Below are 25,268 nucleotides of genomic sequence, written 5' to 3' on the forward strand. Positions count from 1 at the left end.
TATTTACCGTACATCCAACAGAAAAGGTAAATTACCAGACTTCAGCTTCGTAAGTTTTCTGGCGAACTGACAGATGCGGTTACAATGAGAAATTAACAACCTTTATTATTAAAAGGATAAATATTCTTGAGAACCTTACTAATCATATTTGTGCCCTTTAGGTCTTGCTTGAGAGAGGAGAATATATCACAATTCAGGCCACATCACACCGAGGGGAATAATTAATACACGTTTTGTAAAGATTATTCTTCAATGAAATGCGTGACAGGTTCAATATGTACAGATTTGTGGGTTGTGAAATCTGCCAATAGTTTCTGGGCAATAAATAACATTAATAATATATCTTTACTAGTACAGTGAATGCAAGCATACAAATAAATAAAGAAAAGAAATAAAGTCCACTAATAAATTTGTCATAACATATCCTTAGTCTTATATTCACTGTTTGCATCAATTACTTAATCTAGACGGTAGAATTATATGCTAAGACCACAACTGGCCAACCAAACAGCAAACTCTGTGAACCAAACAGCAGTACTAACAGGCCCTGGTATCACATGGGCCAGCCTCACCTGTCAGCCTCATCTGCTCCCGTGTTGGTGATATTACCACCACCACCAGAACCACCATTCCTCCCTTGCTTTCCATACACCTTGTGGGACACTCTCATAGTATATCTTTAACCTAACTGATGAGGTGAAACAAGGATTCTGACATGTTATACAGTATTTTTTTCCTAGCAGAACAACAGGACTGCTACATGTAGGCCTGATGGCTATTCTTTTAGCTATCTTTTATTTCATGGGGGTTCATTATTTTCAGGATTGGCAGTGAATGCTGACTGACCTAACACACACACACACACACACACACACACACACACACACACACACACACACACACACACACACACACACCATTATGCTTCCTCCTCACCACTTCTACATATAACTAAAATGAATTAACCCCCAAATTTCAGATGATCTTGAAATTTTTCACTCAAACAACTATTTACTTGAACAATTCCAATAAATAACCAACATTATAATTGCCCTGCACTTGGTAGGTTTTTTTTCACTTGTGAGTACAGTTACTCCTCAACTTGTGTACAATTAAATATAGTGACACAATGCCAAACAGTTCAACCAAGATAAGATATGAGGCTGTCTGTGGTGAGCTAAAGAGAAACTGTATTCCTCCGAGCTTCACAGGTGAGGCATGGTTCTGCTGAAGTCAGGGAAAGAGGTACAAGAATATCCTCTACAAGACTTGTATACAAATCTTAACACAACATAAATCCTTGAAAATCTTGAATATTAAACTAAAAAGAAAGAGAAGAGAATGAGTACATGTATGTTGTGAATGTAAAAATTTGTTCATAATCTGGGATATATGTATGTATAAATAAAGATAACAATATTAACAATAATAGTGCTTCTGTAAAAGTTAAAATGTTATAAGTTATGATAAAGTGATTCCTTACTCTACATTGCAATTCGTGATGGGTGATTGTGATTAGCATCTTCGATATGGACAGAGAATGAAGTGATATTCTCCTATATTATGTACATTCAACAAATCAAAATGTGCAAGCCAGGTATCAGTGTTGACAAAGTACCACCTCTTCTCAACATAAGCAAATCAGTAAACGAGCAAATAAAAATAGACTACCATAGAATGTTACTCTTATTATGAGATCATTACACAGATTAAGGTTACTAACAACCCCATCAACCTCCATACTGCTTCACCAACACAAAAAGTTTGCTTCCTCAATACAAAGCACAAAATCATTACCTAACCTCATGTATCAAACAGCAAATCCCTTAAGAAAAAAAGATGGCAAAAATACATCAAAGCACACACAATAGTATCAAACTTGTACCTCATTCAATTTATTTGTTTCCTTTATTTTAATGCCACGTCTCAAAATACTGGAGAGAAAGTTAAGATCGCTAGCAGGAAGAAGCAGCAGTCTTCAGCCTTGCACAGATTATACTGACTGACTCGAGGTAGCAGGTTCCTTTGGTTATAAGAGCATCGTTCGTCTTTACACTTCCCTCAGGACAGTCTGGGCAGGGATGGTCTGGGGTGACCTGCAATGCCCTCTCTGCTACGTCACAGCCATCCACGTGGCACAGAGCATCTCTTGGTGTTGGGTCTGAGCAAAGATGGCAACTAGAGACATTGATAACAGTGCCGTTTCAATATTTCAATACTAATATTACTGGTTTGGTTTAGTATTTCATCAAAAATATTACAATTTTCTATTTATCAGTAACATTTCCAGTTCAAATTTTCATCATAAACGAGTTTTAACATTTTATTAGTATTTTCATTACTAGAGATATTAATAATGGTTCTGGTTCAATTTTTCATGATTCATTTTTTTTTTTTTTTTTCCCAAGTAACATTTCCAATAAGTTTCCTTCATATGCTACTTTTTTAAATTTGTTTACCACTTCCAGTAAAAGTCACTAAAAATTATATTTTTTTCCACATTTCTTTCTTTCATCACCAGCTGGCTTTCAAATTATTATGATGACACTTCTGGTGTACATCTGCTATCATGACACAGCTGAATTAGAATTTCTAATCTTCCCATGGGTAATTTATTAGTTCTTCCTGTAGTGGATTGATGAATTGAAATGCAACAGAAAAGAAGCTACAACTCAACTCAATCTGAAAGCCTTAGCATAACCTACCTATCTAAGAAACAGTGTGCAGAATAATCCCTTACACAGGACACTTACCACCTATGAGAGTCTATACATTCACCTAGCTAGAGCATCTTACATCTATTAGCAATTTGTACGGTTTTGATTGACTTGGGGCATCCTCTATCTTGATGCAACTTGAGATTCGGGACTGTGGGTGAACCTCTGCTGGGGTATCTGGGATGATATAAGGTGGTGTGCCTGCTGGGGGAGAGCTGGGGACATGTGCATGGAGTGAAGCGATGAGAGAGGGAGGGATGGATGGAGCTGCTGTAGATGTGCCATGGAGTGTGTCTCAGATGGAGGGATGAGCTGTGAGTGAGGTGGTGTTAGTGATGAGTGCATTGGGGACACCATGTGTGATAGAGGGGACTGGGATGCAATTGGTGCTGTGGCAAGAGGTGGCTGAGGGTGCATTGGGAATGGAGACTCCATGGTAGCTGGGGTAGGGTCTGTGTGAGGGAGGGATTGTGACTGCTGCAGTTCATCAATCTGGGCCTGCATGGTGATTGGAAGTGAAGGTGCAGGGTAGGTAGGTACTGTCACCTCAGTATGCATGGGCGAGGTGGTCTGGGGCTGGGTGAAGGGTGGATACTGTGGGGGACTCATGAACTGGCTCTCCTGGCTTGGGGAGTGGTGCTGCATTGGATGCTGTGGCGATAAGAGATCTGGGTTTTGCTGCATCTGCTGCTGTTCCTCGCCTTCCCTCTCCTCTGCTGGCGGAAAGTGATGTGAGGATTCCATATCTGGTCTTAGTACTGCCTCATACTCTTGATGTGGTTGCTGTGCTTCATATTCTTGCTGTGGACTGGACTGCTGTTGCTGCTGCTGCTGTTGTTGTACCTCATATTCCTCTTGTGGACTTGTCTGTTGTTGGTAAGCTTCATATTCTTGCTGTGGACTTGTCTGTTGTTGGTAAGCTTCATATTCTTGCTGTGGACTGGACTGGCATTGCTGTATCTCATATTCTTGCTGTGAACTCATGTGATGCTGTGCCTCATATTCTTGCTGTGGACTGGACTGCTGCTGGTGTGGCTCATATTCCTGTTGTGAAGTCACGTGCTGCTGCTGTGCCTCATAATGTGGCTGTGGACTGGATTGCTGTTGCTGTGTCTCATATTCCTGCTGTGGACTCATCTGTGGTAGCTGTGTCTCCTGGTCTGGCTGTGAACTGCACTGCTGCCTATGTGGGGATGTGTTTCCTTCATAAGAGGAACACACAGGTGAATGGTCCACAGTCCCAGACTCCAATTTCTCAATGAATGCTGTCACTGTCTCTCTGCTGGGGATCTGGAGTGGCGTGGCTGTGTGGAAGCTTCCTGACCTCTCAGCAGACACTCTACACTCCTCTTGGTGGGAAGACTCCAGTGTGGGCATCTCGCTCTCATCATCCGTGGTCTTGTCGTTAGTTACGCTCTCTTCTGTCTGGTCTAGTAACATGGGTGGACTGAGGGCTGGCTCCTGCTGGTCGGAGGTGCCTGAGGATGTGTCTTGGGCAGCTGGCTGAGGTGAGGCCATTCCCTCAGGTGTCAGATCAGCATTGAGGATCTCAGCTGACACACCATTGTGGGTGGTGGAGGTAGTAGTGTTGGTTGTGTTGACTTTGGCATTGGTGGAAGGATGACCCTTTTCTGTTGCATTCTCATAAGCTGCCACAGAAGCCAGGATGCTCTGCAGGTCAGGGGTGCACACGATTTCACCTGAGCTGTCACGTTTGCCACCACCCTGTGCAAAGTTCTCCACACTGGGCTGCTTCTGCTGCACCTCTGGAAGGGAGTCACTTGGAAAACCCTTCTGTACCCGAGGGATGACTGTGGCCTTGTACGTGATAGGCAGGCTGCCAGCTCTCTGTGTGGGGAGCCTGTTCTTGAGGGGACGTCCCCGCTGCGGAGCCTTCTTGGGGATGATCATGGTGGACGTCCCTGGAATGACCATTGGCTGTGAGGCTCCCACAGGCTTGTAGTGCACAGAAACGGATGACGACTGTGGCAGCATCTTCTTGGCCAATATTTCCACCTTCTTGGGAACACGGCTGTACACTGTGCCTGCAGACGGCCCACCCTGATAGGGCAGGATCTTTATAGGAAGCTTGACTGGTGGCCCTGGTGGGCTATGCGGGCCGGGTGGTGAAACTGCTGGCCGACTGATGGTTGTGCCGGCCATCTGTAGTTTCTGTATGAGGTCAGCGGCCACCCTGGACTGTACGGGGCCTACTGCTGGGGTTTGTGGGTAGTTGGGAAGGGGAAGTTTCTGCTTAGGAATCTTGGGCTGCTTGGGCTGCCTGGGCTTCCTGGGTTTGGTAGGCTTCTTGACCTTCCCTCCCTTGGCCAGAGTGCCCTCCAAGTGAGAGACAGCCTGGCCCAGCTCCCTCTGCAATTGGTCTCCTTCCTCATCTGTTGAGCCGTCAGCACTGAACCTTTTCTTCTTGACATGAGAGCTGGTGGAGGTGGAACGCTTGCGTTTGCCTGAGCCTGGTGGAGTGTCAGAAAGTGTAGTGTCTGTCAAGGAGAAGTAGTCATGGAGGTTACAATGACGGAGGTCATCAATAACAACCATTCTCCTAACATATATTTTCACAGTTAAATCTTTTTTATCATCATCCTTGTCCCAAAGCAACATAAAGTTAACAAAGAAAATTTCAGATAGAGGAACAAGAAGACACCTGTCAATACACTATGTGACTATGATGATGACATTCCCATAAAAAAGGTGTCATCTACATTGGCAGCTCTTAACACACACACACACACACACACACACACACACACACACACACACACACACACACACACACACACACACACACATACATACATACATACACACACACACACACACACACACACACACACACACACACACACACACACACAGAGAGAGAAAGAAGAGGTGAGACTTAGAAGTAAACTGAAATTCCCCCAAAGAGTCAGATTCTCAAGCTTTCACTCAAGTGTCAAGACAGGCCAGATAGATGACTTACAGGACTCCCCAGCCTTGGTGTAGATGTCCTCCAGCACCTGTGACAGCTCCTCATCCACCTCCTCACCATGAAAGATGAGCTCCCCTTCATTCTTGTTTTGATGTATGGGATGTCTCTTCAACTTCTTCTTCTTGGGGGACTGCTTGAGTAGTTGCTCAATGAGAGGCGAGGGAGTTACATTTCTGGGGAGGAGGGCAACAATTAGCATCTTTGGCCACCTGCTCATTTCTCCTTCAAGTGTCAGGCTAATAAAATAAGTCTCATTACTAGTTGTCCTCACCATTCACCTCGCCTCACTTTCAAAGAAATCCACCGATTTTCATTACAGCCGAATGAAAAAGAAATCTAGTCAGAAATTATTGAATCCCATGGAAACGACAACTTTTAAACTGGATATTAAAATAATAGTAATAACAATAATAAAAAAATGCAATGAAAATACTCTTAACGAAAAGATAGAGAAGAAAGACAACAGTACAATGTAGGTATTAGCTTGTCCAGCAGTACATGCAGATCAGCAAGGCTTCCTTATTAGTGGAGGAGAAACATTACATAAAAACGAGTATATGAGAAAACAGCAGTAAGTAAAGGAGGAAGGGAAGAGTGCGCAAAGGTGATGCCAGGGTGCTACATAGACAGGCAGAGTGTTAAGGTGTACTACAAGTGGTCTTAATAACTACAAGGATATCAAACACTTAGTAACACTTACTTTGGCAGTGAGTGGTGGGGCTAAGCAAGACTGTGAGTGTCATGCCAAAGCAACATTGATTGTATAAGAATATAAATTAAAAAACACCTTTAAACAAGCTTTAATTTTTTCACAATAAATCATCTTCCAACAGCACAGTATAAACCACTGAGATCACTGGATTGGTGTTACACTCACTGTAACACTCTAGAGTAAAGGAAGAACTCTTTCCTTGAGTGCTAGCTACTGATGGTCTGTACTATTCTGATGAATGCTTAGCTACTTGTGAAGTTGTATAAGGATCAAAGTACTCACTGGAGCATTTATATTGATTCACAGCAACCTAAGCATTAGTACACAAGTAAATCATGTACGAAATTATACCTGCAGTCAAAGCTTTCCTGTCCAATGCAATGTGCCTAATAACACACTCTCCAACAGTGAAATACCAAGCTATATTTCTTAACAACAAACAGAGCATCATCCCATCTTTCCTCCTCCTGCCTTGTGGTGAGCTCACATAGCAATGGCAAACAAAAGATATAAAAGCAATACATAAACAAACTTCAACACTGCTCTAACAAATGGCTCTCTCTGCCATACGTAAAAGAAAATACTTGACATGTACATAACGCCTTGATGCTTTTAAGTAACAATCTTTTCTGTAAGACCATACCTAACAATACAGCAGGGCAGAATCCCCCTATGAAGGTACCCAGGATAATAGGCATATAAAACAGAGAGCACTAAGACCTGTAGTCCCTCACGATGTTCCTTTCAACTACATATCCTTGAAAGAACACAAATGCACCTTATATTCTAAGAATCATCACTGAAAGCATTATAGGAAGTTACATACCTTGTATGAGCTCAGGCTTCCCTAACACCTTGAGTGGGGACAGTTAGGACGGTGGTATGGAAGAGGGATTGACTATGACAGGCTGTGTTTAAAGGGAGGGGTCTACTAAGCCCTGGCACTCAATACACAGAGAAAGGATTGGCATGCTGCTAACCCTGTGACTGCCGGTAGCTAACTTGCTACTTGATCTTGGGAACAAAATGAAAACAGGCAGAAAAGGATTTCACTTCTTGGATTTGGTCAGCAAATTTTTCAAAATTAAGGTTTTCATGTGCATTAGAAACATTTTTTTCACCATTATCTAAGCTCAATGGAATCTTGAACTTCTATGCAGAATAGAGCAAACAGACAAATTCTAACAGATGATAAAGTTCAGATGATTTTTAACACCATTAATAAGATTCCATTCTGAACTTCAAAAATCCTCTAATGGTGTCCAGAATACAGTGAAAGTAGTGTCAAAAAGGTCTCACTTCTGAAACTGTAGCAGTCACATGGCTAGAATCTGTGTGGTCATGCTCACACATCAAGACATACCAGGTCCAGAGGTGCAGGCTTCCTAGTGAGTTAGGGTGAAGACAAGATGATCCACAGTATCAGTGTTTGAAAATTGTAATATAATTAGATATCAACTAAGAGAAACAGAAATTAGCCGAGCATTGCATCATTATCAAATCTACAGCAAATAAGTAGTAAGCCATTCCCAAGTACAGATAATAAAGGGAAGCAGTCCAGGAGAAACAAAATTGAAGGAAATCATACTCTACAGTACAAATATAAATTCTTGGAGCCTTAGACTACTGAGCAATTACAGGTGGATTTTCATTCACAACCATGAGACTTGATGATGCACGGAATAGTGAAAGACCACCACCAACTAAAAGACATTTGTGCCGCCATCAACTTGTGCATGAAGACTTGTAAAATATGTAAAATTAAGACAAACTCTAATTAACCTTGTATGGATTACCAGTCACTTCAAAGCCAACCCAATTCTCAATAGTCATTCTATCAGTTAGCTAGGGCTGGAAGTGAGACAAGCTACCTTACTAGCACCGTTTTCTGCTTGGAACATCTACTTTAGGTACCAAGATATAGGACCAGGGCAAGTTTCTAGTATGGGTCTCTGTTGCATTATAATGCCTTGGTTCATCTGCACAGTGCCTTTTAGAGGACTGAAGCTGAGGAAAGTGCTGCGCGCTTGTTAATGGTGTCTTCTTACGGATCATGGCCAAGGAGACTGGTCTCTTCTGTGAGTGTCTATTTACCACCCTAACTGACAGACTAGAGTGAGGATGAGCAGGACCTTCTTGTATCTTCATAGTATTGGTATGGTTAGGATTGTCTCTTGTACTCTTGCCTTGCTGAAGAGCACTACCTTGTGTTGCCTTCCTGTGTGCTGCAGCTTCCCTTGGCAGTTGTGGCTGTGGCACATTGCCTTGTGTCTTCCTGTCAGTTTCCCTAATGATTCTGATGGAGGGGCTGTGGCCATGCTGTGGAATCCACCCAGTCACAACTTTTCTAGTGGTGGTAGTTCCTCGAGACACGATTGCTTTTGGTGTCTTCTTGGTGGATACTTCAGGTGGCTTCCTGTGGTGAGGGTATGAGGTCCTAGTGCTCAGCTTCACACAGGAATCTTTCGTGGGAGTGTGGTGAGTGTCATGTGGCTGTGATGTGCCTCTAGTCAACCACTTTCTATTGAAAGCTCGAGAAGGCACAGTGTCCTTCCCTAGTCTCTTACCCACTAAATGTACAGACACATTCGGTTCAGGGACAGGACCAAACAATCCCACCCTACTTTTGACATCACAAGAACTATCTCTGGTTGTCACCCTGATTAAATTACTATAGTGAAGAGGCTGTGTGATGTCTGCACCTCTGGCTCCTTCACCACCAGCAGGAGGAACACCTTCCTGTGGCTCTTTCTCCAGCACCAGGCAGTGTGGTGAATGCTCCGTGCTTCTCTGTGAGGCTCCTTTTGGTGCAAACTTCACAGAACTGCACCTTGGGAGGCTCACAGGCTTGGGTACAGCAACTCCACACTGCTTTGTAGTGTCTAGTGGAGGCAGCTGCCAGTGTGCAGGAGTACTAACTAGTGCTTTGCAGGAGGTGCAGCATCCTTTCTTGTTTTGAGGCTCATATATTATTACCACCTCTTCCTCTTCCTCCTCTCTTCCCGTGTTGGAGGAACAACCTGACTCAAGATCCATGTCCACAGTTTGGCTGCTATCTTCTTCAGGCTGGAAGTTCCTCCACAGCATACCACATAAGGCACACAGCAGCCCCCCACACTCATGGTCAAAATGATCCTTCCACTTACTCTCATCCTTGGGAAAGGTCACTAGAGTGGTGTATGAGCAGCCAGTGTTGCTCAGGGCCGTGGTGGCAGCAGCTGCCTCCTCCTGAGGTACTTGAGTGCAGGATTCTTGAGACAGCCCCTCGCACTCCATCTCCTGCAGCAAACTGTGGTATATCTGGTAGAAGGAAGGAGGTTCTTTTTTATGTTCTCCGTGTTCACTTGACGCCTGTAACTCAGATCCACTTCTGACCGACAGCTGTGCCTCGGCCAAATGTTGGAGCACTCCCGCCTCACACTTAGAGTCAGGCTGCACAGGAACACTTGTGTGCTGCTGCTGATTCTCAAAGTCACACTGACTGTTTGAATGAACACCAATTCTTACTTCTGGGAGGTTTTCACAACCACTGCCACCTGACTCACCTTTGAACAAAACCGGGCAAGCATCAGACTCAGGACACACTTCCTGCTCTGCAGCTCCTCCCGTGCCATCCTCTCTCACCTCAGAGTGTGCTGTGCACGGTTCCAGAGCCTCAGTGAACGGTTCAATAATGTCCCCCTCCACGTCCTCAAAGGATGTTTTGTCCAGCAGGTACTTCCTCAGACTGGGGCTGGGTGAGGTCTGCTCACCGAGGAGTTCTAGGAAGGTGTCAATGGTCTTGCTACGGGGTGGCGTCAGATCAAGGGTGAAGTGGTCAGGGCCTTCCCTGATGGACATTAGCGTCCCAAGCTCTGGATCGCTGGAAGCCACCACAGTCGACCAATCAAGTGGACACTCTTCCGCCAGGGTGATTATTTCTGGATCTATTCTGGTCTGGTCTGGCTTTATGACTGAGCCTTTGCGGAGAGGGGAGTTCCACACCTGCGTCACGATAACATCTGGAGGAAGGAGTAAGCCGGAGCGTAAGGACAGACTAGGAAGGCCGGGGTTAGTGTTACTGCTACACTCACTACTGTTATTTTTGTAATGACTACTGGAAGGAAGCTCAGAAGGAGAATAGATGTCTACAGAAGGGAAGGGTGAGGAAGAAGAGTCAGAGTACTGGGAGCTAGGGCTAAGGGACCCATAATCACTGGAGGGTGAGGGATGCGGGAGCTGAACTTTGTCCATGTGAGGTGGGGCCTTGGCCTGAGGGTACATATCCCCATGTAGCTTCCTGCAGTGCTTTATCAAGTTACTGTTAGAGGCATAGAACTTTAGACAGATGGAGCAGTAATGCTTCACTAAGTCCTTCTTCCTGATGTGTTTAGAGGTGTGGCTCTTGTAAGTGCTGCAGCTCACCAGCAGGCCACAGATGGAGCAGTGGTGCCCCACCATGGGCCTAGTGCCATTGTCTTTGGCAGGAGCCGGGAAAAACACGGAGTGAGAGGTGCGGGCACGGTGAGGCAGGAAAGGCTCCTCCTGCTCGTGGGTGAAGGGTTGGTAGGCAGGGACAGAGGAGACAGAGGGGGTAGCAGAGAGGGGTCGTGAACACACACCATGTGGCACAGACAAGTTGAGGATGAATATTTCATCAAGCCCTGATGCCACAACCTCTAGTTCAGCATTGGCTGTGGGTCTCTCTTTCAGGCTCTTTACACGCTGTCTGGAGGGGGACCCGAGTTAGCTGCAGCACAAGCAAGGTAACACAGAGGCACACACACACACGCATGCACACACGCATGCACGCACGCACGCACGCACGCACGCACGCACACACACACACACACACACACACACACAGTGGTCAGCATGCAATAGTTAAGATAAATACTGAAGCACATTTCTTAAGCAAGCAATGTCAGCACAATCAAATGGTTGAAATAAGTAGTTTATCCACTTCCACCTATCCAAGCATAACATCCAACACAATACAGATTAAAAACAAGCACTCAGCACCATAGACCAGTGAAACCATAAGAAAACAAGACACACCAAGTTGCAAGAAAATATATGGAAAGTAGACATATCTGGATATTTACATATAGAAGGAACAAGTGCATAAACTATCATAAAAAAAAAAAAGAAAACACACAGCAACACCATAAAACTGCCACTACTGAGACCTCACTGGGGGGAGTGAGATTAAATGTGCAATTAGGAGAGACACAATACTCACTTCTTATTACAGAGAACATCATTGAGAGAAGGTTGGGCGGCTGCTGAGGAGCGTGTGGGGTCCTCGGGATGTGGACCGATGTCCTTCCCTGCCAGCCACAATTCATATCGCTCAGGTTGGAACCGTTTGACAAACGTATCCATGGATATCTTCACCATGTCCGTGCTGTAACAGTGGTGAGATGAGTGTCAGATGAAGACCAGGACTGACAATATAAGCTTGGGTGAGAACATCCAAGTGATGAACTGAGCAATGAGGGAGGGCAAAGATTGGTCGGGTGATCATTGGGTGACAACTTCTCAATCTATCATATAATAGAGTGAATGCAATCCCTGTAAGCACTACCAACACTTGGCACGCACCGGCACTGGCACTGTGTTGCTCGCTTCCCATACTCCACCCAGCGTGGCATGGCAAAGTTGGTTGATTCAGCACAATTGAAGCCTTGGTTGAAGCCTGCATGGTAGCCATAAGGGAAGGTGATCATGATGTGGCCGGGCTCCTGAGTGATCTGTGGGATAGAGGGAAGAAGTGATGTTCTGGTTGTGAAATCAACTAGTGTCCGAATGTTTTCATTGTGCACATATATTTACCTCCACTTAACCCTCTGCTATTGTGCCTTCCACCATCAGGTTTTATTGCTATTGTGCATACTTAAAAAGCTGCATGCATGTCTATATCACGCATAAAATTACTGCTGTCATTCAAAAAATCCTGAGTTATGACATCACATGATAGTTGAGTTTCTCTATATACTTTTATTGAGAAATAGTTCATCACATATTTCCCCAGTCTACCCGTCCACCTTAACTCCTAAGGTACCGTATTTGATGTCATATAGGATGCACTTTTTTCCAAAAATATCACCTTGTGTCTAATATACAAAGTTGAGACCTACCATAGGCTACTCTCCCTGATGCTCACCGACTCAGTGCCACCTGATGGTAAGGATCACAACAAAACATATCAACACACTCACCGTTATGGCAGCAGCAGGAAAAAGATTGAGCAACACAGTCTCCTACAAACAACAAATGGTAAGTTATGCCAATGAGCATGGCAACAGAGCAGCAGCAAAGGTTTCTGAGACACCACCTATGGAAAAAATTATGTGTCTGGTGACAGCAAGAAGGCCAACTGAAGAGCACAAGGGAACGTAAACATAACCTTATTTGCCCAGCCCAACACTGATTAGAGCTTGAGGATGACAATGCTTTTGCAGTAATGTTTTCTGCTTGTGTAATGTGTTGCTAGATTGCTTTCAACAGTGTTCTATGCTAAAATACACTAAAAACTTTCCTGAATTTGACCTGCTAAAATGGGGTGCGTCTTATATTCCCATGCATCCTATATGCCGTCAAATACGGTAAATAAAATGCTATGAAATGTATGTTGTTATGATTCTTGATAAAGTTTTTTATGATGTATTACTTATTCATTTTTATACTATCAAATGGTATAGAAACTGGGCAAAAAGCGATAAAAAATGACAGCTTGGAGGTCCCAGTGTCAATTTCAATTATTACCATAGGTTCTTCAGTTTGGATATTGCAATCTCAGCCAGCGCGCAGTGATAGATGCACCAATTAGGCGCCATAGCGGAGGGTTGAGTGTACTTGTGCTTTACAGGAAAAAAGCTATGTTCATGTTGTTCTGTTTCCTTATCTATAAGTGTCCAGCTTAGCTTTAAATTTATAAATATTCCTTGCCCTTAAGAGATAATGTATCTATACTTTATTTACTTTTCATTTTTCCATTTACATAGCAGCAAAAAAGTTTTAGCCCACTCATGCATTTATCAACTACAAGTATTCCCCAATATATGATTCACCATTATACATTTCACTGTTACGATACTTGCTTCCTTACTTTTCCTTACTTACTCAATGATACTTGCTTACTTCCAGTTCTGCTATATAATTGGTTCTTTCACTTTTATGGCATCCTGAGTACACACTGTTACTGTCTGCACACAAGTACAGAGATACTTAATTTCATAGTTCAGTTATCATCCTTTCAATTTTACATTTTGTCATTGGAACCAAAGAGTGAAATTCTACTTAATCATAAAAAATCAGTGTGGTATCAGTTCTACCCAAAGATTGGTCCTCCCACACTCAACCTTATTCTTATCAATCCATCCCTCCCTTCCTCAGCCCATATCCCCACACAAACCTTATCAAATGGGATGGAATACTGCTTGAGAATCTGTGGGGATATGAGGGACATCTTGTGACGCAGGTATGCAGGACAGGCCTTGAAGGAGTTAGGAAAGAAACCATTGGCAAGTCTCTCCAGCCTCCTGCCATGCTCCGGGGGAATACTGTACCAGGTCTTGGGAGCCCCGAAGTGTAGGTAGTTGATGCTGCAATAGGGAAGGCTGTGAGAGGTGGTGGCTTATGTGGGGTGAAGTTAGTGGTGGTGTAAAACCCATCAGTTATTAACCATAACCCCTTCAGTACTGGGATACATTTTTATCCTGAGTTTTGGGTATGATTAGACAATTTTATTTACATTAGGAAGGGTCTATGGAGGTTAATAGCAGAGTCTTTGCTATTCTTACCAAACATATGTTTCTGAACCTGAATAAAATCACCAAAATAATAAGCAGAATATGGAAACATGTCATGGTACTCAAGGGATTTAATATAAAAGATCAAGGTATGGAAAAAGAGAGAATGAGCTTGAAAGGTGAGGCTGTATATCAGTGAATGGTAAGTGGTTGATATTGGGAGAGAAATGAGACCATGAGTGAAAAGTCAAGTGGAAAAACGTCATACAATTGGATCAAGTGACTGAGAAATAGAGATTTAATATGGTGAGAAAAAGGAGAGAGTAGGTGAAAAGAATAATGTGTGCAAAAAGTTATGTACTGTAGTTTTAATGATGTGTAAGGGGATGCTAATCTGAGAAGTAACATTTTCAAATTTCCCAGTTATACAATATTTTTAAAACAAAACAATACAAGAATACAACACAAGTAACATTATGGTAATAAGTAACAATCATGTAGTGCACCATCTTTAAAGGTCTAAGTTTAAAAACTCAGAAGGTGGCTCAATATTCCCCCCTATCCAGTGTACTAATAATTACTTTGAATTATTTACACAAAGCTTTACAGCAATAGAGGAAGAGCAAGACAAATATAAGGATCAATGGCTTGTTACCAGTGAGCATTTATGCTTGTATATAATTTTTTTTTGCTCTACAAGGCAGCATTGCATTATCTTTTAACCCGTACAGCGTCAGAGACATACGAGATACGTCGGCTACTCTGAGCGAACCGGGCGTCAGAGACGTATGAGATACGTCAGCGAGCTTCCTCGTGTTTTCGGAGGTATTGCGTCCTCAAAACCTACCATTATACTGCCATCATGCACTGTAGACATTGCTCATGCTGCCTCCTCGTCCCTGCTAACATGAATGTTTCCTGTATTTATTTATTACATATCTGAACTTTAGCAGTTTCTGCTTCCTTTAGCTCAGTGTAGCGGGAAACTGACGCCTCAACTCCGCTAATATGAACACAGCATAATTTCCATTACTTACTCTTACCATTTCAGTTGTTTTTGGTAACTGTTATATTGTGGTAGTGAAAACTTTGTATGACATAAATAAGAATTTTCCAATCGCTTTGTTATAAGGAAATACAAGTACATATCACTCGGAAAATATTTGCCCAGCAAAAGGCAACACTCCCTCGCGATATCTCGTGTCTATTTTTAGCCACAAGCACTCCCAAACAGCAAAACATGACATATTGTTTTTCTTTCAACTCAGGAACGATATTATGCATGTGTCCAACTCGGGCATCGACTGGTGAGAAACGAGGAAGCTAATAAACTAGTCACATAAGGCTTTGCTAAGTCGCTAACCTTAGCGCAAAACATCTCGCACCAATTAATACCACTTCCAGTCAGTTCTGGGAGGAATGACTGTCATTTTCATTTGTTTCACATCATTTAAGACTGGTTTAACAAATTAAAAAAAAAATCCATGATGTGGCCAGCACTAGCAAAATCACAAAGTCTCAGATCTGCTGACGCTGTACGGGTTAAGGACACAAAGCTGCAGCATCTGCAATACATGAAAAATAACAAGAGGATAAAGAATAAGAATAAGATGGTGGTGACAACTTCCTTCCATTGCCAGCACTGCCTTGCCACACACCACACCATCTCTCACACTGCCTTACCACCTCACTGTACCCACTCCACATGTGTAGCCAAATATTCTTTGCTCCAGAAATTAATCTCATATATAATTTTTAATAGTAATGAAGTTGAAGGCAACTATGGCAAGAGTAATAGTGAATATGTAGAAGTGGACCAAGAGAGAATGCTGGAGTGGATACAGTCAAGTTATCTGCATAGTGTGAGTGTGACAAGAATATGAAAATGGACAAATAAGTTGATGCTGAAAGAGATGGGGGCAAAAATAAGCTAAAGCAAAGACTTTATTTTTGATACACGAGAACCATTACCATTTGTGGACACCATTTTTAATCACAGACATGACCAGAATTCAAAAGCTATTAGCCCTCATCTTAACAATGCACCAGAACAGTCCCAATGAAACAATGGCATTGATGAGAAATGACAAAGAGATGGTCCCTATAGTTACCTCCCATCTATACACAATACCACTGCACTAAGGCAGTCCTAGTGAGAGTGATAAAGGTGGAAAATGAGAGAGAGAGATAAAAGAATGTTGAGTTAATATATTACCTGTATAAGTCCATATCCTCTGTGTGCCAGGCAAAGGTGGTCTTCCACATGCCAAAGTACAGGTAGGCAGTGTTCACCCCATCAATGCTGATGCCATAGTCTTCATTCACGTAGTCCAGAATTGACCCAAGTTTGTTGATGTTCCACTCCTGTAAACAAAGAACAAGTGAGTGAAGGGTGAACAAGAGGTGGCATTTAGATTTATACTGTTAATAGTTTCAGTGTGGCTGACAAATGATAAAACTTCTCTAATTTTGGATGATCTATTGGCTCTACTCTTTGGGAACTGACAAATTCCGTAAGTCTTTTTCTTAGCCGGAGCTCCTCTAGCGTAAAAAAAAAAAGATAAATAAATTTTTAAAAATAAATACATAACAAGCTTTGAGAAACTGAGGCAGTCATAAGACCAACCAAAAAACACAAAAAGAATATTCCAAAACCTTACAGCAACCACCAGTTGTTGCTTCATTACCTCCACATCAGCATCTGTAATACTGCCTGAGACATCAGCACCATAGATTGGGGAGACATAAGTGATGTTCTTCCAGTACTTGCGTTCCAGATCTTCATACGAGGAGTGCTTAGGTGTGCGATATCTGTTGCGGAGAGGAAGGAGAGACACAGTGTTAGTCATGAAGGGAGTGACAGATTGGAGGGACACAGCGTTAGTTAAGAAAGGAGGGACAGATTGGAGGAGGGACACAGCGTTAGTTAAGAAAGGAGGGACAGATTGGTGGAGGGACACAGCGTAAGTTAAGAAAGGAGGGACAGTGTTAGTTATGAAGGGAAGGACAGATAGGGAAGATCTTAAGAAATGAAAGATGAATAAAGTACAAGAAAAGAACAAATAGGGAGGTTTTAAAAAATGAGGAATGAATGAGGAGTATAAGCAAGAAATTACATATGTGAAATGTTATGTGGGAGACAAAGAGGGATTAATGAGGGTTCTAAAGGAAGATGGGGAAGAAAAAAGAGTATAGAGTTCATTATTAACCCCTTCAATACTGAGACACCTTTTACCTTGATTTTTGTGTATGATTAGATGGTTATATTCACATTTGGAAGGGTCTATGGAGGCCAGAAGATTAATGGTCTAGCCTTCACTATCTTAATCCCCATGAAATTCTGAAGCTGTATAAAATTGCCCAATAGTAGCCAGAATAAATATGAATATGTGTCATGGTACTGAAGGGGCTAAAGGAGTGACTGATATGAATGTTTCAAGAGGATTAAATGAAAAGTGACATAAAAATTATTGATCTTACAACCATTCTTCACTTTTTATTTTTGCTCTCTCTCATTCTTTCACTTCCTTATCTCTTATCTCACATCCCTCACTCCATCACCATCATATATTCTTCCTCTCTACCCTTCCTGCTTCTCCAGTATATTTTTCTCCCATTTATCAGAGACTAAATCACTCTCGCACTTACTCCTCTGGCATGTTTTTCTCACAGTTCTTTAGGTACTCTCTATTTCTCTCTCTCACCTCTCACTATTTGCCAATGCACAGAACTCCTTAACAGTCATAGGCTTCTTCTGGATGTTGATCTGCTGGTAGAGACCTTGCTTGCCTGTCACCACCTGGCAGATGGGTGCTGGGATGGTCATGTCCAGGTCGTCCAGATTGTAGCCTTTCTTGCGGGGCTGCCATTCTGGGGGCGGGATAATCTGCAAGATGGGACAAAGATGAGTACAGGACGAATAGAGAGGTGTTTCAGAGGAGTGCGTGACATGGAGTGGTGGTGATTTTGTGTGATGTTGACCCTTTAAGTACTGGGATGCATTTCTACCTTGAGATTGGTATATGATTAAACCATTTTATTGGCATTAGGAAGGGTCTATGGAGGTCAGAAGACTAATGGGAAGAGGCGTATAAAATCAACAAACAGTAACGAGAATGAATATGGAAATGTGTCATGGTACTCAAGGGATTATAAGTGTATGGAGGTCAAAAGATTAATGGCCAAAGTCTTTACTATTCTAATCCCTACACCTGTTTCTGATGTTGTATAAAATTGCCAAAATAGCAACCAGAATGAATATGAACATGTGTCCTGGTACTGAAAAGATTAAGGGTTGCAGTGAGTGTATGAGGAACGGTGAAGTGTTTGCTTTTTTTTGTCGGGTGTTGGTGGTGGCATTAACCCCTTGAGTACCATAACATGTTTCCATATTCATTTTGCTTACTATTTGGTGATTCTATACAGCTTCAAAAACTTATGTGGGGATTTAAAAAAAGTGAAGACTGGCCATTAATCTTCTGATCTCCATAGACCCTTCCAATTGTCAATAAAATGGTCTAATTTTACACAAAACTTTAGGTTAAAAAGTGTCCCAGTATTGTTACGGGTGGTAGTGAGTTAGTGAGGAATTATTCTGTTTTGTACTGTTCATTTTAAAATGGATGTTGATTAGTGTCAGTCCCATGTCACCAGGGGGTCATTGGGAGCAAGAGTGTGACTCATGTCTATTAAGTGTGTGGTGCTTTGTTTGGGCCACTCTGGTACTGTGTAAGACGGGGGCATTTGCTATGGTCTGAAAAACTGCCAGATTCACCAGCCAATTGAATTTTACACACAAAATGTGGTCAACTGCACATCTCTACATCGAAAAATATTAGGAAAATTTTTAGCCACCATCATTAAGCAGACAGCAATAAATAATACAAACCAAGCTAAATACTATGCACACTGTCTCGGGTCTTTAATGCATCAACACCTTGGGATGAATACTATTTTTCGTCTCTATATGACCCTTACTTTATGCCTTTTAAGATATGTAATTAACATATCCATATAGAAACCTTGGTAAATATCAGACAACTGTGTACTAATGTCAAATCTTTGCAGAACACTGATGAAGGTTGTCCATTTGTCCTCCCAGAGTTGCTGCTCTCTTCTTTGGAAATACAACCCATCCTTTCCCTCTTTGGTTCTTCTTTCCTGATATGTTCCTGCAATCAACCACAGCACACGTACAGACTGCGTTTTACAAAAGCTCTACAAACCAGCACCCTTTGCCTTGAGTTTGTTGGCTGTTTTGGGTATGTCTGATATCAGCCAGGCTTTTTGTCTCCAAGCAAACAATATTAGCCCAACTCTTCTGGGAACTTACCAGATAAAACAGTCCCTGTAAAAATCACTGGAAAATACTTCTAACTAAATATGGTGTAAATTATGAATAAATAAAAGTGAAACACTGAGAGCCTAGTTATGAGTACTTAACTTACATCTAGAGGTAAATAGAATGTACCTCATCAGATTCCATGGATACTGTTAGGATAAACACTGAGGATCAATATTCTGCAGCATCTTAGCACAGTGTATCAAAAAGTATCATGAGAAGCAGTTTTAGAAACACACTTCTCCAGAGAACTGTAGGAGCACTGATCACATGCTATATCAAAATAGCTGCTCATCACTGGCAACTCAGCCCACAGCAAACTATCTAAACTGCTGACTTGGGTGTACAGGTCAATACATCATTTTTCTTCTATTTTCAGGTTGTTGTTTTTTTTGTAGTGGAGTGTTTATTTTTGTATGTGCTTTGTGTGCTGCTTTGTAATTCATGTTTTGTACATTTAATCTTGACATTGCTTTACTTTTTCTTCTTGTTATTCGCCTGAAAGCTTTATGTTCTGTGTGATTTAACAAAATTAAATAAATAAAACAAACACACCATTTAAAACACAGGAAAACCTGAGAGAGAGAGAGAGAGAGAGAGAGAGAGAGAGAGAGAGAGAGAGAGAGAGAGAGAGAGAGAGAGAGAGAGAGAGAATAAACAAAGTAAAAGACCACATACAAAGAGAATAGGCAATGACCCACCTTGGCCAACCCTGCTTTGTTGGCACCCTGAGACTCAATGTAAGTTATGTACTTGTTGAAATCCTTGAATTCCTCCCACGTGGGGCGGAACACCATGATCTTAGGCTGGTCCCCCATCGCTGCTGCTTCTGTGGGGAGGAAAGCTGTTCAGTGGGTGGGTGAGGGAGGGTTGGCATCTCTTCCTATCTCCTACTGCTATTTTTCATGCTAATTGTCCTTCCTATCTTACTAACTGCATGCCACCTCCTGTGGCCTCACTGCATAGGTAAGGCTTTCTTAATTTTCTCACCTCTACTCTGTCCAGCTCCCTAGTGCAAGAGTTAAACAGTATTCCCAATCATTCATCTCTTTCTCTAAAATGCCCTGCCTGCTTCTGTATTTCCACCTTCCTATGATCTGAACTCTTTCAAGAGAGATGTTTCAAGAGACTTACATATCCTATGGCTGACCTTTCGTCTCTGTATGGGCCCAGCAACATAGTAAGCAGTTTTCATCATAATTTGCATTGCCTAGCCAGTGCCCTTCTACATAAAAAAAAAATAAATAAATAAATAAAAAAAAATGGGAGAAAGGGTGGTTGGATGGAGTGACATATTAGTTAAGAAATAATGGATTTGCTGATCGAATGATTAACTGACAGACAGGTTAGGCAGGTGGATGTGTGGGCGTGTAGGTGATTGGCTGACTGGTTGGAATAATGACTCACTGTATAGCCAATAGGTTGGCTAGCTGTTTGGTTGACTGAAAAAATAACTAACTGGCCGGCTGCTTGACTGACTAACCAACTGATTAGGCAAATGAATAGTAAATGAATGGCTGGTTGGCTGAGACTAAACAAATGATAAACTAATTAACTGAAAGAATGATACTCCAAAACTAGCAAACTAAATACACAATGAACTGACTGACTGACTGGCCAACTGACAGGATGGTTAACTGGCACAACAAATACACCAATTTATCATGGCATTTCGTTCCAAAGGCACCCACAAAGCACTAAAATCTACATCATATAGACGCTATCCCAAAAATACTGGTAAAGTTATTGCTTCCATTAACCAGCAAAAAGTGCAATAGGCTTCCTAACACCACCTAATAAAAATTCCTTATATCAGAGAAACTAATAATTTGCAATAAAAATTCCAATAAAATAAGTTCCTCGGTATCCATAAAGATAATATATAAATATAGCACTACTCCTAAATATTTTGAGTGCTAAGGTCCACTCTTAACCCTTTCAGTACCAGGATACATTTCCATATTCATTCTGCTTACTATTTGATGATTTTATACAGTTTCAGAAACTTGTGTGGGGATTAAAATACCAAAAACTATGGCTATTAATCTTCTGATCTCCATAGACCCTTCCTTATGTATATAAAATGGTCTAATCTCACCCAAAACTCAAGGTAAAAAAAGGGATTCCGATGATACAACAAAATCTAACACACAGGCACACACACAGCAGGATAGGTCGCCAATCAACACACGTGGTCATGAACCCAATACACTTTGAACACAAACCCAAAAAAGAGAAGATTCCCATGACGAAAAATAAATCCGTAAATAAAATAAGTAAATCAACAGTAAAACAATACATAAGAAGGCAAACAGGCCACTAATGTACACAGTAAGGCCGGTAGCTCCAATAACCCCAAACACACACATAAACAAACAATAGGTGAGGCAACACACCTTACAAATAAATAAATAAATAAATAACCACCACCATGACCCAAGATTCTTACAAGACACCTCACACCACGGTACAAATTAAGCCTCCACACCCCGACAACGGTACTAATAGGTGCGGCACAGGTAACACAAACACAGGTACACGCACACACCTTCTCCCACACCACCTGCAGGGAAAAAAGTATCAACACGTGTCTTTGTTTACCTAAAATTTCCAGGTGTCAACAGTGGGCCGGTGGTTTGCAGAGCTCATATATCGTATAAAAGTGGCTATTTATCTACAAAACACCTGTGGAAAGCTTGCAATACATCTGGCACATGGTTCCTATAGGTGCACACGCCACTACAATACCTGGGCAATGTGACTTGAGGAATAATTATTTTTTTTAAGTGCCCCATACGCCCTTCTGCCAATCCACGAATCAAAATGGCGTGGGAGGAAAAGCTAGCAATCCTTTCATTTTTACGGATTTCATGGATTAATACTTCCTGACCTGAACAGACCTGACCTGTCCCTAAGTCTACAGGTCCCATAGACTCGTCAGAACCCCGAGGTGACACGCACAAGACGATACATGACACGAAAACACAAACATAATGCAGCCCAGCAGAATAACTTCCACGGACACTCCTAATGTTTCTGGCCACTTCCGCCTCTCCCACGCTACTCTCACTCTTGCCACTGAGGCGCAGAGTCCAAAAGGCACACACTCACCAGTATCACGCCTTGAGAGGGAGTATTAAGGCATGACAAGCCCACTGTAGCCTCCTAAATAACAATACACAGATAAGCTGCCTCTCTGGCCAAGCGTTCCAGTGTTACCTGCACATTCCTCTAACATATTCCTAACTTCCCCTAACATCTCATTTCAACCCATACAAAAACCATATAATTAGTTAAGCAAATGTGAAGGATAGTTAATATTGTTCAAATGGTATTGAAGTAGTGTGTATTAGTGAAGGAGTTGGTTTTCAAAGAGTTTGTTGTCGCGTTTGGAAAGAGAGAAAATCGAAGTCCTCCCTTTTCATTCACTTTTGCTCACGTAGACGCGCTCCGTTTTCTATTGAGCCGCTGCTAGGGGTGGCCTGCTCATATTCAAGTGGACCTTTTTAATAGCCTTAAGCACTTCGTAAAATGCGAGCAGTTTAATTAGAATGGTTGTTTAATAACAAAGAACTTGCACTCTTAATAGCAGAGGAAGTAGATCTTTATTCCCTAGGAAGGGACGCAAATCATATTAAGTAACTAAAATGAGCCATGATCTGATATATGGAAGACCGAATGATAGCAGTGCAGTCGGCCTGAAAATAGCGATAGAAGATAGTAAGGGATGCAACACTGTGACAGTGAGAAAGAGACTGAATAGTCAGTCAGAGGAAAGGAAATGATAAGACGAAAAGCTTTTGATTCCACCCACCTAATATAACTTGCGATAAAGTATTTTATTGTCATTTTCATTCTTGAAATTATTGCTTTGTATATTCATCATTTTGTAATGATGCAAGCTAACGTAATCTCTCTCTCTCTCTCTCTCTCTCTCTCTCTCTCTCTCTCTCTCTCTCTCTCTCTCTCTCTCTCTGAGAACGGAAATCCAAGTGATTACAGATTAATGAGAGAGAGAGAGAGAGAGAGAGAGAGAGAGAGAGAGAGAGAGAGAGAATGTTGCGTCAGATTGCATTATAATAAACTAATAAATCATACAAAGTAATGCAATGGGCAGTGCAATAATTTTGAGACTCTCTCTCTCTCTCTCTCTCTCTCTCTCTCTCTCTCTCTCTCTCTCTCTCTCTCTCTCTCTCTCTCTCTCTCTCTCTCTCTCTCTCTCTCTCTCTCTCTCTCTCTCTCTCTCTCTCTCTCAGTATAGCAAGTGATCGTATGTTACACAGTTTGCAGTGAGAGCTGCGGTGTTCAGCTCTCTCTCTCTCTCTCTCTCTCTCTCTCTCTCTCTCTCTCTCTCTCTCTCTCTCTCAGTATAGCAAGTGATCGTATGTTACACAGTTTGCAGTGAGAGCTGCGGTGTTCAGCTAAGAACGAGCACTGTCCAGTGTCGTTCATTCTAAAGCTGCTCCAAGGAAGGGCCTTGTGATCAAGGGGACCACTACTCTGTCACTGCCAGACACTCACACCTCCTTCGTCACTGTTTTGGTACTGTCACTGTCAGGTACTTCTCGCACTGTCACTTTCATGTGCCTGACAATATACACTTCAATACTATAGCATTGTCATTGTCAGACACAATATTTCGCCATCGACTCTATCTAGCACAGTCACCGTCAGCCACTTCACCTCCTTCGTCACCCCGCAATGCTGTCACTGTACGGTGAGTGTGTCTGAAGCCAGGCGTAGGTGGCGCATTTCACCTGCTGTGTGGACATCCTGGTACGTGGCGTCCAGCCGTCCACTGATGAGGTGAGGGTTCCACAGCACAGCGATATGTCGTGGGTAAAGGTTCGTTGACAGCTCACTGAGCGGCACCTCGGCACCTTCAGGAGGATACTACCGTTCTCGTGATGATTTTTTTCCTTCTCCATGGCATCCGAAGCTCCGTAAGCCAGGTGAGGTGTTCGCAGCACCTGTGCCTTGTGTAGTACTGTGAGAGACCCTATTCGTCTCCGGTGCTCCATGCTGTCAAGTAGAAGTATAAATGAGTCTTGGTGAGTGTATGGGTGCTACATAGTGGTGCTACGTAGCCACCCTGTGTGATTGTGAGTTATCCCTCCCTTCCCCATGCCCTGACAAAGAACAATAGTTTGAGATAGGTATAGGATCCCTGTATGAATGAAGCGTGTATGAAAGTGAATGTGATGTACATAATGTTAATATTTAAAATAAGAAAATAAGTAAACAAATAAAATAAATAAATAAATTACTATAAATAAAAATTCTTAAATTAAATGAACAAAAAAATAGTAAAATTAAATTGGCCTAATACCCACGCCAGGGTGATGGGGGAAAAAAAAGTATGGGTGCAGTAGCTGCTGTCGCTGCTGCTCTCACTCTGTTTAGTATGTGTTGTCCTGTCCCTGGCTGCCAGCACGGTGCATGAATGAAGCGCCGGGCCCGCCGCTGCACCTTGTCCAGCAGGGAGAGGTGGGACTGGGCATTGCTCATCCCGGTGAAGGAAATGTACTCCATGATGGGCCTCACCTGCGCCTTGTACAGCGTCATGAGATCCTTGGTGTCGAGCAGCAGCAGTTGCCTCACTCGACGCAAGAGTATCACCATAAGGCACGCCTTGCGTGCCACGCTCTCCAGGTGGCGGTCGAAGCTGAGTTTGGAGTCTACCTCCATCCCCAGGATGTTGATGGAGCCCTTGATGGCAAGGGTGAATTTTCCAAACTTCGGCTGGCCGTCCATCGACCTGACGTCCTCCTGTGTT

The 25,268-nt window shown here is 42.5% G+C and overlaps 1 protein-coding gene across 5 annotated transcripts; it reads right to left on the bottom strand.

Annotated features, from left to right (window-relative positions):
• Positions 1 to 231: 231 nt before the first annotated feature.
• Positions 232 to 24,399, bottom strand: LOC123513473 (protein piccolo-like). 5 transcript variants are annotated; one of them, XM_045270636.1, is made up of 10 exons: positions 24,250 to 24,399; positions 20,194 to 20,321; positions 17,856 to 18,037; positions 16,839 to 16,962; positions 16,367 to 16,515; positions 13,815 to 14,004; positions 12,002 to 12,150; positions 11,640 to 11,804; positions 5,698 to 5,879; positions 232 to 5,215 (listed from the first exon to the last, which is right to left on the bottom strand). In XM_045270636.1, the coding sequence occupies exons 2-10, from the start codon at positions 20,308 to 20,310 to the stop codon at positions 2,841 to 2,843; spliced, it is 3,633 nt and encodes a 1,210-aa protein (XP_045126571.1). In that variant the 5' UTR covers positions 20,311 to 20,321; positions 24,250 to 24,399; the 3' UTR covers positions 232 to 2,840. The 5 variants fall into 5 exon arrangements, with proteins under 5 accessions (XP_045126571.1, XP_045126572.1, XP_045126574.1 ...); XM_045270637.1 differs by lacking the exon at positions 24,250 to 24,399 and adding an exon at positions 24,176 to 24,198; XM_045270639.1 differs by lacking the exon at positions 24,250 to 24,399 and adding an exon at positions 22,604 to 22,734 and having other exon boundaries at positions 232 to 5,188.
• Positions 24,400 to 25,268: the final 869 nt, after the last annotated feature.

The sequence above is a fragment of the Portunus trituberculatus genome, chromosome 36, assembly GCF_017591435.1.
Source record: "Portunus trituberculatus isolate SZX2019 chromosome 36, ASM1759143v1, whole genome shotgun sequence".
Lineage (NCBI taxonomy): Eukaryota > Metazoa > Arthropoda > Malacostraca > Decapoda > Portunidae > Portunus > Portunus trituberculatus.